This window comes from Ruditapes philippinarum, unplaced genomic scaffold (assembly GCF_026571515.1).
Source record: "Ruditapes philippinarum isolate M1 unplaced genomic scaffold, ASM2657151v2 ctg7645_1_1_1_1, whole genome shotgun sequence".
Taxonomy (NCBI): Eukaryota; Metazoa; Mollusca; class Bivalvia; order Venerida; family Veneridae; genus Ruditapes; species Ruditapes philippinarum.
The window spans coordinates 1-19,003 of NW_026866313.1; the positions used below are offsets into that span (position 1 = coordinate 1).

General features: G+C 31.1%; 1 protein-coding gene across 1 annotated transcript; it reads left to right on the forward strand.

The window, feature by feature from the left end:
• The first annotated feature begins 5,760 nt into the window (after positions 1-5,760).
• Positions 5,761-12,437, forward strand: LOC132732092 (scavenger receptor cysteine-rich type 1 protein M130-like). Its single transcript, XM_060718439.1, has 4 exons — positions 5,761-6,058; positions 8,300-8,474; positions 10,847-11,004; positions 11,535-12,437. The coding sequence occupies exons 1-4, from the start codon at positions 5,761-5,763 to the stop codon at positions 11,924-11,926; spliced, it is 1,023 nt and encodes a 340-aa protein (XP_060574422.1). The 3' UTR covers positions 11,927-12,437.
• Positions 12,438-19,003: the final 6,566 nt, after the last annotated feature.

The window sequence follows — 19,003 nt, forward strand, 5'->3', positions numbered from 1 at the left end:
CTCATACAATTTAAATATCGCCATGACTTTACATTGCGTGTTATTTTTCAAGTTTTCATTTTACGTTCTGTTATTTTCATCACATTTGCTTTCTTCGATATTTCCAGATCTTTTGTTTTTTTATTTTTTATTTTCATCTTCTTAACGTATAGTTGCTTGTGAATTGTGTACATGTATCAGACATAACTTGTTTTTCGCAAGCTACCTCCGACAAGGTCTATTCGATATACAATGTATTGATATAGTTGTTAAGAACGAATTAGGAAGTGAGGTTTTCATCGGTAAATGATCCATGGTTCATACATGACTTCCACCCGATATGAAAACCATAAATGGCCATATAACGTTGTGGTGATTTCTTTACCTAAAGAAACCGATTGCTGAATTCATTCGGGATTTGAGAAAGAATTTAACATACTTTTTAACACAGACGCTTGGGGTTTGGAGCTCAAAACGCCTTTAAAATCCAAATAAAATGCATATTTGGCAATCCCAGCACATGTACTGATCATATATATCAAAAAAAACTTAATATAAGCCGTTTTGAAAAAAAGTCATATTTCAACATCTATAATAATACACAAGATAAAAATGTTCGCCGGAAAAAATCCGCACCCCTACCGTCATAATCACCATGTATTTTAATCCATTTCCAATATTTTCACATAATCCTTTGGTCCATCGACACAGAAGATATAATTCTTCACGATGATGGTCAATTTTAAACATCAACGGTAATATAAACAACGCAACAGCCGAAATAAACATCAATATTCTCGCCGTTTTTTTTCAACGACAAAAACTTTCGATAAATTCAATGGACCAGACGGCTATGAACGAAGCTATCCGATTATGTGGTTCCCAAACTTAAAAGCGCTGCGCATTTTGCACACGGCAAAGCTGGGGCCACATAATCGGATAGCTTCGTTCATAGCCGTCTGGTCCATTGAATTTATCGAAAGTTTTTGTCGTTGAAAAAAAACGGCGAGAATATTGATGTTTATTTCGGCTGTTGCGTTGTTTATATTACCGTTGAAGTTTAAAATTGACCATCATCGTGAAGAATTATATCTTCTGTGTCGAGGGACCAAAGGATTATGTGAAAATATTGGAAATGGATTAAAATACATGGTGATTATGACGGTAGGGGTGCGGATTTTTTCCGGCGAACATTTTTATCTTGTGTATTATTATAGATGTTGAAATATGACTTTTTTTCAAAACGGCTTATATTAAGTTTTTTTATATATATATGATCAGTACATGTGCTGGGATTGCCAAATATGCATTTTATTTGGATTTTAAAGGCGTTTTGAGCTCCAAACCCCAAGCGTCTGTGCTTTTTAACAGTTTTGACATTTGATCGTAAATCTTAATCGATTTTAAAATGTAAAACCATAAATATATATTAGTTATTAATTTCTCTTGTTCACATACAGTACAGAGTCGGTCAGATTTGCCCCTGTAGATCTGATGTCTTTTAACTTAAACTCTATTGCCCTGCTTTCTTGCGATTCAGGCCATACTCTCAACAATTAGAGAGGGCGTGGCCGGTCAATGGATCTTAAATTGTCCAAGTTAACAAATGTTATCAATTTCCCCGTTTTTATATATGACGCAAAAGTGTGACAAAACTAACATCAGACATCTGTTGATTTGATTGACAAACAGTGAATAAAGGTCACAAAAAACATTTCTAACTTGTATTAATATATTCATTTATCTGAATATTTTATTTCATTTCTGACATGTAATGGTAAATGTTACGTAATCAATTTTAAAACGGTTTCCGAATCAAAACCGCAAACATAAATTAGTGACGAACCTTATACCTTTCGTACAGTAAAAACTTTCGAAAATATTTTATAGTCCGTAATAAGTCCAGTTCAAGGCTGTTATTGAAGTATTTGAAGTATTTATTAATGAAAAATTAAGAAAAAACATAAGTTATCTCAAATTCATAGAGATAAACAGGAAGTGAGTAATATGTCTCATTGTTGAATTTAAATAGAATTGTTATTTCCCGTTATATGACTCATTTGATAGGCTAGAAGGAGACCCAGGTACACCAATCTTATGCTGTAAAAGATCTTCTATGTTAAGGGCTAGTGATATGAGTGATATGGCGTCAAATACCTTAAAATTATTTCCGAATCGGTGGAATATATCTATTATGTTGCAGTTATGCGTTACTAGTAAGTCACGTGGTGATTATACATTTATGAGTAAATATACAATCAGCTTCCCGGTTAAATTAACGACAATGACTTGACTTCAGGACCATTCGCCGCTTTTTCATGGAATGGCACGGACATGTTACATTGAAGGTTCCATGGTTACCGCCATATGTCTACAGAAGTTTCTAAAGTTTCAGTGTGTCTATAAGCTTATAGCTTCCTACATGACCGAATTCAAATAAATTCTGTATAAACCAAATTTTCACCGTTTTCATGTTCAGCTTCAGTCGGTGCTGGGGGGTGGCGTGGACGGTGTCATTCAATTACCACTACCTTCCATGAACAGGCTCATTCAAACGGAGCCTGTTACAATTCAATTTTGCCATTTTTGGCGTTTGGTTATGGATACCCTTAATTACTATTTTTAGAATCCCAGAAGCAAAGCAACGCAAGCATTTCTATAACTCGTACCAGTATTTAGCTTGTATATAAATGCAGTTGACAAATTCCTACACTTCAAATGAAATATGTCATGAATAAATTATGACTTTGATTCTCATACTTTGTCTTGAGAGACGGTTGTATGAAGCGAATATCTTGTTTTTTTCCTTGTGCGGTCTCTTTATACAAGTCTGGCAAGTGTTGTTGTTTTTGTTGTTGTTGTTGTTGCTGCTGCTGTTGCTGTTGTTGTTGTTCTTCTTCTTCTTCTTGCTGCTGCTTTGAGGATGGTAATATATGTTGTTGTTTTTTAATTGGAATTCTTTTAATTGAATTTAGTTCGCTGATAGAATATTGTCTAATTTACTTCAAATTCATCAACGGTATATCAATTAGAAGTGCATTTGTGATTGATCTTTTATATTTTTACCTTGAAAGCGACTGTATGTAAAATAGGTGCATTAAGTACGGTGTTGACTTATATTGCATCATAAATATCACATGATTCAAATATTTCATTAACAAGTCGTAATATATTACCTGCTTATTTGTTTTTAACGTTCTAAAATACTCCTTTCTTTATATTTTTAATTATGTTATTTACTTATTTGTTCCTGTTTTTACGCCCGGCAATGCTCGTCTAATATTGTTTGTCTTTAAAACTATTTATTGAAAACATGATTATTATAAAGTACAGTCAACCCTTTTCCTAAAGCCAACTTATTGTGTAGACCAGTCACTTATAGAAACTCTTTTTTACTGATAGCCATTGATTTGTTTACCCACTGGGTCAATAACATTGAAGTCTTTCTTCTTGTTTTTAAACATAAATATTAAAGAGCTGTTTAGCCTTTTTTACCTTTTTTCATAAAAAAACATTGTGACCAGAAACAATTGAAAAACAACGTTAATTCAATTTAAATCTCGTTTTTAAGAGATATCGGTGTTTAAGTATGTGTGTATGTATTTATTAAATAAATACATGTGGTGTAAAATAAGTCGAATAGTAATTTATCAAGTTTATAATTATGCATATTTACATCTGTTGATTTCTATTGCATATACGTACGAGAAAATTAATTAGCATTATTATTATATATTAATTGTGTTTTAAGTTTTTTTAACACTTAAATTCATGTTAAAGTCCATTGCAACCTGAGATTTAAGGGCATGTTCTTTTTGCCCCTTATGGCTGAGGGGCTGCCTTTAATGGTTGGGGCATAAGAATTGCAGCTACCGTTCAGCCCTGCGTGATCGTAAGAGGCGACTAAATGGGTTCGAATAACTGGAGCCTATGCATCTGTTAGCTCCAGCAGGTGAGGTGGTTCTGAACCCTGGTGTTGCTTTGAGATTTGTAACACCTTAGCTAAAATCATCTTTCCTGCCATATGTCCTGTACTGTGTTGGTGCACCGTGAAATCAGACCAAATAGAATTTGATATTAAATTTCTTCAGAAATATGTTTTCTTCCCATCAGATGTAACATTAGAACATACTTTTATATTGTATTTGCAGGTTAAGATACATATTGTTTGTTCACACAAAACTAAAAAAGACAATGGTCATAAAGTGTGTAAGAAATGATAAGAATATTCACAATTAACACCACCCCGCAATTAAGACCACTTTGGTCCAGCCCCGATGGTGGTCTTAATTGGGGTTTTTTTACAGTACTTAACATTTTTAAGTACTTGTGTATTCAGTTTAAACACTGATCAAACAATACTATGTTTTATTTTATTAATTAGTTATCATCATAGGAATAGTGCATGTCGTCCATCATTGTGACTTAATGTAACACACAAAATCATCTTTCCTGTTTCGGCGCTATATGACCTTAACTGTGTTCGTGCGCCGTTAAACCAAACAAAAAGAGAAAAAAATGAGTTGATATGTTTTATTGATATACTATATTGCTGTCGTATTTCTGAGTATGCAACCTGGGCATACGTGTATGCACATAGGGGGCACACGTGTATGCACACGGAGAATAAAACGAAACAAAACGAATGTCGTGGAATCGAAATGCATACATTTCCAGTTGATGGACAATAACTGGTAGCGCTAGGGTGACATTGTACTAACCTATTTTAATATCACTAACATTATTATGATAACAATAATTATTTCTTGATGTTGAAATATGTAAATAAGATTTCATTTAAAGTATTTATCGTATGTTGTTTAAATAAAATAGAAATAAAGAACATTTGATAACCAAAAAATAAGTGCGTACAATGCGAATATTTGGACTCCATAAATAAAAGTGTTTTAGTTTAGGCGATGATATACATATAACAATTCATAAACTATGTCTGTATATACATTGTACCTAAAACAAATCTATTTTGATTCTAACTTTCTGATATAAATTGTAAAATTCCCATTATCAATCATTCTTGAATGCTTTGCAAAGGTGTTTTCTTTTCAAAACATAACGTTTGTCATTTTTGAACTTTATTCTATTCTCTGGTTGACTTAACTATAGTAATGATTGATTTATACAATTACAGTTTTGACCTTTGTTTCCGGGGTTACACTTTTACTGTCACCCCTTGCATTGTCTCACACAATGCTATTAAAAAAAGCAATACTTAGATCCTATTTATAAATTATGCATCACATATTATTATTCGTACAGCATTTATGTGATGGATCCTGTAGATGACATTTTCTTCGTGCTTAACGTTTCGTATGTGCTCGAAGTTTAATACATTTACACCGACGAATTTGATGAAAGTAATACAAAACGTATGGTGTTTTTTTATTGGCCGTTTATCCAATGTTCCGTGACGCCTTTTTTTTAAACGTTTAACAATTTTAATGAGTCGACAATGACAAATCTATTCTTTGACACCTAATTATACAAACTAAATGTGGGGGGAAAAAGCAACATGTAATGATGATAAAATATGATAAATGATAGTTCTCTTAACATTTTTACCACCAAATTTCAAAAGCCTACAATTCGCTGCTCTTTCAAATTTGTATTAATTTATTGAACTTATGAAATAAACGCGTGCACCGGATAATTTAGTGAGTGATTATTTATTTTGTTGCAAATTGCAAGAATGATTAAATTTGACTAAGACCTTTTGTGCAAATGCACGTGCGTGTTGTGAATTTCTTTAGGATAGAAAAAAATATGGAGTCTACGTCAATTCGTAAAGCATTGACAATAATTTTATTAGTGTGTTTGTTGTTTGTTCTGGTTGTGTTCTGTGTTGTTTATATTTGGAGCGTTAAATCATCAAATAATCAACAGATAGTACGGAGTGAACAGTACAGTGGTAAACGTAACGCGGAGGACACTGATACAACCACGGAGCATTTACATTCGCATAATGAACATGCAGAAGCTCCGACGACGACGACGACAGCGAGGACAACATCAGTAGCAACAACAACAACAACAGCACAACAAGCATCAACAACTGAATCAGGTGAGTAATACTGTGGTGTTTCGCATTTTCTTTGTTTCTTTTGCTTCCCCTTTGCTTGCTTTACTACTTCAGAGATGTCCACAATGATTTTAAAAAGTATTGTGTCAAATGTTGAGCGTAAGGCCCTGCAGTGTGTATAACTTCCATTGCATGGGTAATTAATGTTGCTAACTTTGAATCACTCGCCCACTTAACGGTTAACGGTAAGGGTTCGAATCCCACCTGAGACAAAGGTGCAAAATAAAATTAATTAAAAACATTGCTTTGTCATATTTCAATAAACATTGCAAAAAAGAATCGTCGTGTTTACCACAATGTTTTGTGGTTTAAAACTGACAATAGACAAAAAACCTATCATCTTAATTCTTCAAGGAGGCTTTGTATGATATGCCGGCAACCAAGCAATTTTTACCCTTTTTTTTGGTAAATTTAATCACATCCAAAAACAGTTGACGTCATATAAGAACGTAATTTGGTCAAACTCGTGTTTGATTTTTCATCGTGAAAGTATACATGGCATGTATTTCTAACTTGAAAATAAATGCACAGTTTAAAAGACAGTTTATGTGAAAAAGACTGCCGGAAGCCTTATAATCAGACGAAAAAGTAATAATAATTAGACGCCAATAAGAAAAAGAAATAACGATTTAAACAGCTCCTCAAAAGAAGAGATTTAGGAGCTGTAGCTAATTCAAACGTTCATTTTTTTATTGGTGTCTAATTATTCCTACTTTTTCGTCCTGTGAGTAGGCCTAGATTTTAAAAATTGACTCTTTTTTACTTATATTTTGTAGGTATAATGTTTATTCGGATAGACGCTTAAATGAATTGTTAGATACACGCTATTGAGGATAGTTTATGCGATATAGACAGAGTTTTTTGTAAATCTAGGCATTCTTATTAGGCGCAAAGGGTAGAATAAAGAGAGTAGTCCTACTCGTTTCAGCTTCTCTCTGCATCGCATTGCAACATTGCATTAACCACATTGTTGATTTAATTTTTAATTCTTCAGAAGGTATTTAGGATTCTATGTGGAAAGGCAGCTTAAAACGAATTTCAATACATGTAATTGACTATTTTATTACCTATAAATGACAAGGTGTCATAATTCAGACATATTTACATATCACTGTTGCTTTTATCTCAGGAATGGTAAAATCAGTTAGATGACTAGAAATGGGACCTTCAAACACTCACTGAAGTTGAGGATAAACACTGTGACATTTAACTAATTTGATTCAATGAAGTGGGGGAAAGCTATGACTTGAATACAATATTTTTATTGTAATATGATAAGAAATTTACATTACATTTTCAGGTGAAATCTATCAAACTGTCAACTTCTTAATGAATTTTAAAATTTTTTTATTGTAAATTTCTTGGGGTTTTTTAAAGAATTTGATACTAGGGAAAAGATTTTAAATTATTAAAACGAAAATTTTTGTTCGTACTTTGTAAAATTTAAAGTTTTATGTAAAAAAAAAGTAAACCATTCGCTGATGTTTTACAAAAAAAAGGTAAAACGATACAATTTTTGATTTTTGAAACTTTGGTGGGGAATTCGTCTGTACGAGTTTGGGGGCCCATGTTATAAAAACACTCATAAATCATTTCCCAAAACGGCTTATTTTTCAAATTGTTTTTGGAAAATTTAATAGGGGATTTCCCTATCAAAGCATATTTTTTCTATTTTTAGCAAAATAAATCTTAATAGTCAAAAAAAAAAGAGAAAAAAAAAATTTCCCAAAAGAACCCCCAAAAACCCGAAAAAATTTGAAAATAGTGTTGCAGGCTCGGTTTCTTTGGCCTGTTTGTGGACAATATTGTTTAGTGCAAGTTACCGTCCACACCCCCTAGCACCGGTTTAAGTAGAATTCAATATTTAAACATGAAAAGACGCAATAGAGCTTATTTCGGAGAACGTGTAATAATGTTTCATTGGAAAATTGCAAACAAAAATTGATAATAACATGTATGTAGAATATATATCAAGAATATAAAACTGATGACCCCCGCCGCGTGTCCCCCAGCACTTAATTTGATAATTTTTTGATATTGTGTGTGTAATCTCTAGAATAAGCCTATAAAAGATTGTTTTGATTTGGCGTTTTATGTTTTGTTTTGTCTTTGTGTGTTTGATGTTTTTTGTTTTTTTTGTTGTTGTTTTTAGGGGATTTGTTGGGATGTTCAAAGGTTAAGAATATAAGATATTATCAAAAAAAATATCATTTTTTAAAGTAGGACCTAGTTATCGGGTGAAACTAAGTGGTGTTCAGGAAGCCTCAAGTGGCAAGGTCCTGGTAGAGCACGATGGCCAGACAGGATTCGTCTGCAGTGATCACTTTAGCCACGCAGACGCTAAAGTCGTCTGCAAAGAACTTGGCTTTAAAAATGGTCTGGCTTACAACCTGATAGCGTAAGTAAAATTGCCACTGTTATGATTATATCCTTATATTAATTTTGTTAAAGATATACTATTCTCATCTTTGGGTAACTTTTATTAGTGGCGTATGTAAAAAAAATTCATTATTATAATATTGTCCTTATATTAATTTTGTTAAAGATTATTGCAGAAATATATTGAAATCAAGGAAATTCTTACTTTATATGTCTAATTTGAATAAGAAAAAAGCACAACTAGATGTTTAAGAGCTGCATTCCTTTTTACTGAAATCAAGTTCTTTTGGGGCTTTTAATGATATTGTATTAAAAAAATGTTTTTTTTCCCATAGGGTGAGATTTAAAACTTATACAAAAATTTATTTCTTTTTTGGGCCCAAAATGAGTTTTTTTTGTGCATTTAAAAAAAAATTTGGAAATTAAATTACCATTTTTTTCAAGATTTAAAATTTTAATTTAAACAAAATTTATTTTTTTCCCAATTGTATATTTATTGGATAATTTTTTTTTGAAAATTTTTGTTTCCATTATTAAAAATTTAATTTTTTTTTATTGAAAAACAGAATCCAAATTGGGGGTTAAACCTGTTAAAAAACTGTTATAAAACTGAACAAGAAAAAAAAAACAATGCCTATTAAAAGAATTTTTAATGTAGGTGTTTTGTTTATTTATATAATGTGTTATCGAAACGCCGGATTGAGTATCTTCATATGATTGTATTTCCTTGTTAAATTGTAAAACAATTTGATAGTTTTATAGTAAAAAAATGTTTTCACCACTTTCTAAAATTAATTTGCTAACTCATTTGAATGAAACGTTAACGTCTGTTCAAAAACTGTTTTTTTTTATTATTTTATTGTTGTTTTTATGGTGTTGTACTGTGGTTTGTTAGCGGGAGAGTTATAGAAATTATTGACATTAAAATGAAGTATATCTTATGTTCACGAAACATTAATACAATTTGCTTTTGATATATAACATTGAGCTCGTATTCACAATGAGTGATATACGTTGAGTGCTGTATGAACATGAATTTTATCTACAAAATCAAACCATATAAAAAATCAAACCATATATAAAATCAAACAACTTTTGATTAAACTTTTGTATAAATCAAATACTTGTTTTCAAAAAATTTCGATTAAAGACATTGCACGATGTTCTCGTGGGCGAAACGCGGATCAAAGTAATTTATTCAACCGACACAAAACCATGCAGGAATAGCGGAGACTTTAACTTTTGTCCCCACATTGCAAATCGGACATATCTCCACCGCATTGATATGGTAGTGGGGATAGATGGGGGGGGTCAACTCGGCGCTTTCACGGCCACCACCACTCATCCTTTCGTTCCCACCCCTTACCACCACCACCACCACCACCACCCCCACCCGGCATGTCCAAGAGAATAAGGGCATTTGTTACAAATGACTAATGCATTATGCACATTGTACATGTGTACATTTAATGAGTAATTTTCTGCACTTGCAGTCCTCAAACACCCTACATCAATCTTGATAAACTGTCTGGATGCATTTTCATTGATAGATCACCGCATCGTATTCAGAATTTAATACACTTTCCAAAATGTTCAACAAAAAACATACAAAAAACATACATGCATATAGTGATTTAGTGGCTAATATGCCATTTAATGGTATTGTTGTAAAGATATATAGCCCGAAAGTAAGATGCAGTACCTATTGTGATTGAGTTAAATGTTAATAGGATATTTATTATAAATCATCTTTAGAAGTCCAATTTTTATTCAAGGGCGTAATTACTCCGATAAAAAGTAAAATGAAGGAGTCATGCATTGTATGCTCTCAAAAAAATCTAAAAATAATTTGAATAAAAAATAATAATTTAAAAGTGTTAAACAAATAAAAAAACACACTCGGAAGTGTACACCTTTCTATCTTGTTTCTATCTCTTAAAATTAATTTTTTACCATCTAACTGAAATTTGGACAGTTTTTATTATTATTATCATCAGTATTATTATTATTATTATTATTATTATTATTATTACATGTATTATTATTATTGTTATTACTATTATTATTTTTATCCAAAATAGTTCAGGAGTTATTGTCCGTTAACTCAAAATAACTTTTGGTGGCGTATATAAATGAATTGAGTTCACTTGTTTCACATGCACATCATACTAAAAGTTCTAAGCACGCGTTAAGTATACAATCAAACTTTACATACGTATTTTCTTGTCAACAAAACTTGCTGAAAAATATCCAAAATTAGTATACAATGATTTCAACGGGAAAATAACATTTGAGACATGATCTTGTTTATTTTTTTCTTATTATTGTCCTTACTTTTTCAACTGTGATCTTATGAACACCATTATTTTAACATCATTTTATATGTTACAGATCGTTTCCATACAGCCGTTACACAGAAGACGAGCCGATTCTTTCAAATTTGAATTGCATCGGAAACGAGGCTAGATTAAAGGATTGCAATGGTTTCCGGTTGGATAACGTAACTTCCTGCACGTGGTTTGCTGCGGCACTTTGCTACAATAACAAGCGTAAGTTTTAAACTGCGCTTTTTATAAACAAAATGGTATATCTAAGCCCAAAATGCTAATTCAGGCTATTTTTTAAATCTTTTTTATATTAAAATTTTCATCCAGATTTCTAATCCAAACATTAATTAATATGTGAGAAATCATGTTATGCGAATGCATGTAATTTATATTTTGCTACAGTCAATAAAACCCTTACTAACAAAATGTCACGGAGTGTCATAAATATACTATATTAAAAATTTGTTGTCAGTTAATTAGAAATTTTGTAAGAAATCTAAATATGTCCATGCTATTAAAACAAAAAATGCATATATATCCATTTCAAATCTTCACATTTGTAAACAAAACTTGAGCAAAATTAATTCATTTTGCGCAACTGCTGAGAAAAAAACCCATATAATTCTTCTTATTAGCATTTTCTAACTGGCACAACGATAGAATGATCAACCGGTCGATTCACCACTTTACAACATGCTTATGATTACACGTACATTTTGATATACTAATCACTTTTTCTGTATCATTTTCAGCGTACGAGCTACGCCTGGTGAACGGTATAAATCCGGATTCCGGCATGGTGGAAATGAAAGTCAGCGAGGAGTGGGGAACTTTGTGTGCAATCAGAAATTTCGACGATGACGTGGCTGATATTTTGTGCCGAAGCATGAACTTTACCGGCGGTTTAGCAATAGACCGGGGAATGCTCGGCGAGGCAAGGTTATCTAAAGTCTGGTTACCGTACATTTCGTGTACGGACGGAGCGGACATTAAACATTCAATATTGGAATGTAGTCTTATTCTAAATACTGAAGATATTTTAGTGGATTTAATGGACCACAGAAACAATAGATACAAAAATGAGTACATGGCATGTGTCAGTAAGCCAAATTCATACGCGTCCGCCGTGCAGTGCCTGATATGATGTGCCGTGCATTATATAAAGGGAAAATGTACGATAAAATGTTCCAAATGCAAAGGTAGAACTTCTACCTACATTAAACATTAGCTGTAGCTCTCTGCTAAATCAATTTGAAGCATTTTATGCAAAAGAAGGTTTTCTTCAACACGATTTTTCATTTATATTTTGCATTCAAGTCACGTGATCCCGAGATGAATCAACACAAATGGTACTTGTATTAAGGAACTATCTCTTGGAATAAGTGAAAAAGCATTTCACCTTTCCCTTTTCGCTGTGATTTTAGAAATATTTAGAGACATGATTTATTTTCGGAAAGATGTTTGGTGCACCAAATTTGTCCTTGATCAGGTTTGCCAGCATGCAAAATGTTAGAAACATTTACAGCTTTCCCTTTTAATACATGTAATATAACAGGGTTAAAAACAAGCACAAGAAAGAATTTTAGTTGCTTTAATTATTGAAGAGCTACAACTCTGCTATTGAACTCTTTTAAGGCGTTTGCTTTAAGAGTATAAAGCTATATCTTATTTTTATAAAATTAATCAACAGTAAAATTCTATTAGTCTCACAATGTTATGATTGATTCTCGATAGAGTTGCAGTAAATGAAGTCTTTGAAATTAAGTCTACAAGTGAATAATGTACGTAAACAGAACAAAATGATCCGGGACAAAATATTATTCTGCTATTTTGCGTATGATTTTATCCATTTAGCAATGATTTTGTGCATGTCACATTCACTTTCAAGGCAATTTTCTACCATATTCATTTCATACAAGCATTTTTGAAGTATTCTTTTTTTATAAATTCATACAATATTTTTTAAAGCAGATATATAGCTTTATACACCTTAAAGCACTTACATATTTTTAAACTGTTTATTAACCTGACATTTGCAATTTAACATGTAATTACTATAACAAATTATGAGTGATAATGGACCATGAAATATTGTTTCAATTCATTATTATAATTCATTTATCAACTTATTTTATAATTATATTTTCGATTCATTGCATTTTATGGTTATAAATTTAATTTAAGAATTACAATGTGCAATCATAATAATAAATTGATTTTTAATTGCTTTAATTGTTCATAATTATTTATACAAAGAAAAAAATTTCCTCGACAATCAGTAATGCACGTATTACACGTGGCGATGGAGATGTGACTTATGGTAGATCATTAGATAAAACGCCTTTCGCCCTTATGATGTTCTATTTTTTGTCAAATGAAAGCATGTACTCGCCAGTTGCTTCCTCGTCCAAATTTCATATATTTAAATATATATACAAATTATCACGCAGATGGTTTTAAACTCAAACCAGCTTCATTTGAACTTTTCACAGAAAAAAAGACATACTCAGATTAAATCCTAGAGAATTTGAACGCATTGACAGGAACGTAATGAAAATATGATTTGATCATTTCCGATTAAAAGTGTATAATCTTGAACACATTAAAATGTAAAATCTTGAACACCTCAAAAGGGAACATTTTTGACACATAAATGTGTTTAAACTTGAACACATTAAAGTTTATAATCTTGAACACATTAAAGTTTATAATCTTGAACACATTAAAGTGTATAATCTTGAACACATTTCATCGAATAATCTTGAACAGATCAAAGTGTATAATCTTGAACACATCAAAATGTATAAACTTGAACACATTAAAGTGTATAATCTTGAACACATTAAAGTTTATAATCTTGTTCACATTAAAGTTTATAATCTTGAACACATTAAAGTGTATAGCTTGAACACATAAAAGTGTATAATCTTGAACACATTAAAGTGTATAATCTTGAACACATTTAAGTGTATAATTTTGAACAGATCAAAGTGTATAATCTTGAACACATCAAAATGTATAATCTTGAACACATTAAAGTGTATAATCTTGAACACATTAAAGTTTATACTCTTGTTGACATTAAAGTTTATAATCTTGAAAACATTAAAGTGTATGGCTTGAACACATTAAAATATATAATCTTGAACACATTAAAGTGTATGATTTTGAACATATTAACGTGTTTAATCTTAAACACATTAATACTTATTATCTTGAACACATCAAAAAGGGGGATAAAATTAGCACATTAATGTGTTTAAACTTGAACACATTAAAGTGTATAGCCTGAACACATTTAAGTGTATAATCTTGAACACATTGAAGTGTATAATCTTGAACACATTAAAATGTATAATCTTGAACACAATAAAGTGTATAACCTTAAACACATCAAAGTGTATAATCTTTTAACAAATACAAAATTGTTGTGAATACAATGTCCTCTATATATTTTGTGTTGTTAAAAAACTACTTAATTTTAAAGCTACTTAAAATTTCGTTTCTCTTAATTCCCAAGTATGTAATGTCAAAGCATGTCGCAAAATAAATATATGCTATACATTTGTATTTATCATCAGCAAATTATTATAACCATAAATAATGCATGCTTATTATATAAATATATACAATTAAGAATGTAATGTTAACAATGGTATTATAAATAAATGTACTGATTACACGTGATTGATTCTGTCTCCCATAAACCATGTTAAAAATGCATTAGAAGAGCCGACTGTTTTACAATTTTATATATTGAAATAATTAATATAATAAACACGTTTCAGTGACTATACATTAATTACAAAGTTCGTTATTACTCCACAAAGACTCCTGACAACCCTAAAACTTTTTCTCTGACAGGTGACTAATTACTAATTAATTACTGGGCTACTTTAGCTGTCATCCTTAAAATTATCCTCTGGTCATTTCATATAACAGTTTAAACATAACGCAGCATTACGCGAATTCATCTTCTCAAGACGGCCGTACAATAAAGCTTTTTCTTATTACCTTAAGCAAATTTGCTTGCATAAACACTGCATTGCACTGGTACAGAACCTCCCTATTATGTAGAAATTGTTACATAAAGCGTTTAAATGTAACCTAAAGCTGCATGATGCTGCTTTTTACGTGTGCTTTTACTTTTTATCTTGTCAATTGTAAGGTATATACACCGCCTCAAGGTTTGACATACTCCACTTTCTTTCTTGATTGGCATAGTTCCTGAAGAAAGCTTTTGTCTTTGGGTTTCTCAAACCTTTAAAATGAGACGTCAAAATTAAACTATATTATAAAGATATATTAAAAATAAAGACACATCTACGCGGGATATAAAATGACTGAAAACATTGTATAGATCAAGGGGTGAGGGAGTTAAAAGAGAACCTTAAAGGTTTAAAATGAACTTTAAGATAAAGAAATAAATTATTGAGCCATTGACATTAATTAACTTTCAGGTTTGTTACATGCTTTGTAAGATTGTCGAAATTTACTCCGTTCCTAAACTGAATTTTCATTAAAACGCTATCGGGTTAATATAGTTTACAAAGCTCACACTTTTCAGCCTCAGAATCAATTCCGACAAAGCATTTTTGAACTGTTAATTGGGTATACTGTTTATACACTGCTAGAGAGCGTTTCCGATGACACTACGGGTTTCGAACCGGCGACCGCGAAGTCAAGATTTGATTTTTAGTATTAACCAAAAGTCACAAGGAGAGAGATCGGAAATTCACGGTGCATGACAGGGATTATCCGATTAGTTCTATCTTCCTTAAACATTGACACCCACCTGGCAATTGCACGATATGGAAGGGCATTTTATTCCATAAACTTAATCTAGATCCGTTTTTATTTCTGACCCGCATTTACCCAATAACCCACGAATTTTGCATCTCCAAGCAACTCGGCTATGTTTACAACCACATGTACATGTCTTTAAACGACCTGCTAAAATTGCATTGCACGTGCAAATCGTGCGAAAATAGACGGTTGGTTAGAAAAATCAATAATCTTGCCAACGGTATATTATACATGTAATTTCACGTGCAAATCATGGTTAAATTGAGTTGTTGCTACTATTTAAAATATGGTCTTGTAATTTTGAAGGGTTACGATGATTGCACTTTATGAATACAGATTTAACTTTTTAATTTGAAAAGGGCAGAAATGGGTAAAATGTTAAAGATCCTGTAACTCATTTTTTTTATGGTTTTATATCATAAATATAATTATCAAATGAAGATTTATCAATATTGTAAGTTCCAAAAAGCATTATTTGTAAAGATATTACCGAATTTACAGTTCATGTAAATAAAGGGAGGCAATTAGAAATTTATTTTCGATAAAGTGTAAGCCAAATATTTCAATAAGAAATGAATGCATATATATTTCAAAGATTTCTTATAATGCGCAAAAACATTTGCAGTACATATTTAACATAGTCTTGGATGTTTGGATATTGTTTTAGAAGCATAGTTATATACATATATAAAATTTCGCTACTTGAATTACAACATACAGTCTTTAATATGCTGTTGCTTTTTTTTTTTACTTTTCTATCTAAATGTTTTTATTTTGTTGATGTAGTTGTTTGTGATGGTGGCACAATCAAGCAAACCTTGGAAAATAGGTTAAACATCTTGATAAATTGATAAATAGTGGGACACGTACAAACAAAATGAACAGAATATTCTTAGTTTTAAAATATTTGAATAACCTAAGCATTTAAAGTGACATTATGCACATTAAGTCGCTGTCAAATTCAGGTGAATTTGTAATTTTTAAAATATTGAATTTTATATTGGTGATTGACCAGTGATTGATAATGTAAAGAATATTTAGTATAAAAAATTAAAACTATCTAAATTATAAAAAGATTAAATACCGTTTGGAATGTAAAAGTAGTGTTTAATTTTTAAAAATTAAGCACTACTTTTACATTCCAAACGATATTTATAGAAAATTCCGTGGTTCATGCGAATTACTGATTATTTTTGCAAAGTAAAATGATAAAAAATGGGCACAATTATGACAAAAAATGTAAAGCTATTTTGCGTTTAACCAGTGCACTCACCATTTACAATTGGATGGACATAATGTCACTTTAAATTAAAATGAAAACTAGTCGTATCTTACATACGTTTGTGGACAATTTAGAAATGCATTTGTGCCTATGTTTTTGTTTAACTGAATTTTATGGTTTAGTTTTTGTTTAACTGAATTTTATGGTTTTATAGCATAAATATAACGCTCCAATGAAGATTTATCAATATTGTAAGTTCCAAAAAGCATTATTTGTAAAGATATTACCGAATTTACATTTCATGTTAAAGGGAGGTAATTAGAAATTTATTTTCTATAAAGTCTAAGTCAATTGTTTCAATAATAAATTAATGCATATATTTTAATGATTACACATAATGAGGACAAATATTTGCAGAACATATTTTACATATTCTCCGATGTTCTAAAATTGTTTTAGAAGCATAATATTTAAATATTTGCTACACAGATTATGTATACATATGTATTATGTACATGTTCAACTGAATATACATTATGTTTAATTCTTATTATACAAAATGAAGAAAAGTCACAACTATTTCACATTTAATTTTATTTGTGGGTCTTTTGTGAAAGGCTCTTGACACAAGATATACACTATACAACAGTATGGAGCAAAATAAATGGAAATAACGTCTCCAGGGTCAGAGCCATACTTGGGTCACGACCATGTTTCTTCATATGACACCAGTACTGGTTTGTTCCAGGAAGCGGACTGGATAGTGATTAATATAAGTTGCAAGAACTTGTTTCGCAACCAACCGAGCTTAAATAAATATGTTTAAACTAAGATATGGGAAGAACGTTACAAATAAATTGTGCAATCCTTGATAATTATAAGACTTAATCTGCCGCATCGCCATTTTTGTCACAGGGCTGCGCCCGTCGTGTGCATGATTTTAAAAGTCATAAGTACTACATATACATCATCTAAATCAAAGACCTTATGCATTACCTTCGGTAAACACAGCTGCACCCCTTGTATGAAAGACAGCTGCACACTTCGTCGTATGAGTTATAATAATTTCTACATTAGTTTCTACTAATATACTATAAAAACGCTCTGTTATATGCAATAGAATGATTAATTGTTGTGTTACATGTAACAATAGTGACTAACGCATTAATATTACTAGCATATTTGTATACAAAATGTTACAATTAAACTGGTCGAGTAAGTTGTACATAAATATCCTGAAAAGATATTATATAAAGCTTCGTTGACTGGCAAAACATGTATGGTTTAACATCATTTGTTAAGTAGCAGTATTTGAGATATTATAAAAACAAGTTTGCTTACAACCTAGACATCATTTAACATGTTAAATACATTTCATCCCACACAGCACGCGGTGAAAGGCAAGCAGTCTTATGAAAATGTTATTTGGCTCATATTCAACAATTAAGTAAACTGCATTCTTATATAAATGATAACAAATATATTTACCTCGGACGAAGGGCTCAGATAGCTTGATAGGTAGGTTCGTATGAAAATACTGTACGTATTCTTGTTGTCAGCATTGACAGAAAGATGGCTTACAGATAAAAAAAAACACAATTGTTCAGCATTACAATATACCAAAGTTTTTGCTCGCACCATTTTTAAGCCGAAATCATTCAAAAAATTTATAAGGTGAAAACGTTAACAAAATAATAAACTGAACAATTCAAAGAAGTGCTGAAATGTGTATCATTTAAGCTGTTGCCTCCAGATGAGCCAAAGATATTTCCAGAAAATTAAACTTGAGAAAAATGACTTGCACTAAGATGTTTAGAAATGTCAAGAGATTTATTATTCAAGTAATAATGTGAATGTTTTTGTGCGATTAATGGTCGATTTTGTAATAATATGCACCTTTGTGAGATAATATGCACCATATTTCTATTGCATGACTAACGCAGTTAGAGCTATTTTTGCATATTTTGACCTCTTGTTGGTGATTAACATGGAATGTATGTGCCGTTTGCAATGTGTAAATAATTTTATTTCACTTCACAATATTTTACTTTTATTACATCTTCAAAATAAAAATGCATGCTGCTTTAATACTTTGTCTTTTATCTATGCCAAAAATGTTTGACAGTTTGACAAACAGTTCTTTAATCCACCTATTGACTGTAATATCATACATATATGTCTACATTTTATGGT

Excerpts from the sequence above, each read along its gene's own strand:
- LOC132732092 (XM_060718439.1), top strand. The coding sequence starts at position 5,761 with ATGGAGTCTACGTCAATTCGTAAAGCATTGACAATAATTTTATTAGTG. Across the intron at positions 8,475-10,846 it reads CTGGCTTACAACCTGATAGC|ATCGTTTCCATACAGCCGTT; the intron begins GTAAGTAAAATT and ends TATATGTTACAG. Across the intron at positions 11,005-11,534 it reads ACTTTGCTACAATAACAAGC|CGTACGAGCTACGCCTGGTG; the intron begins GTAAGTTTTAAA and ends TATCATTTTCAG.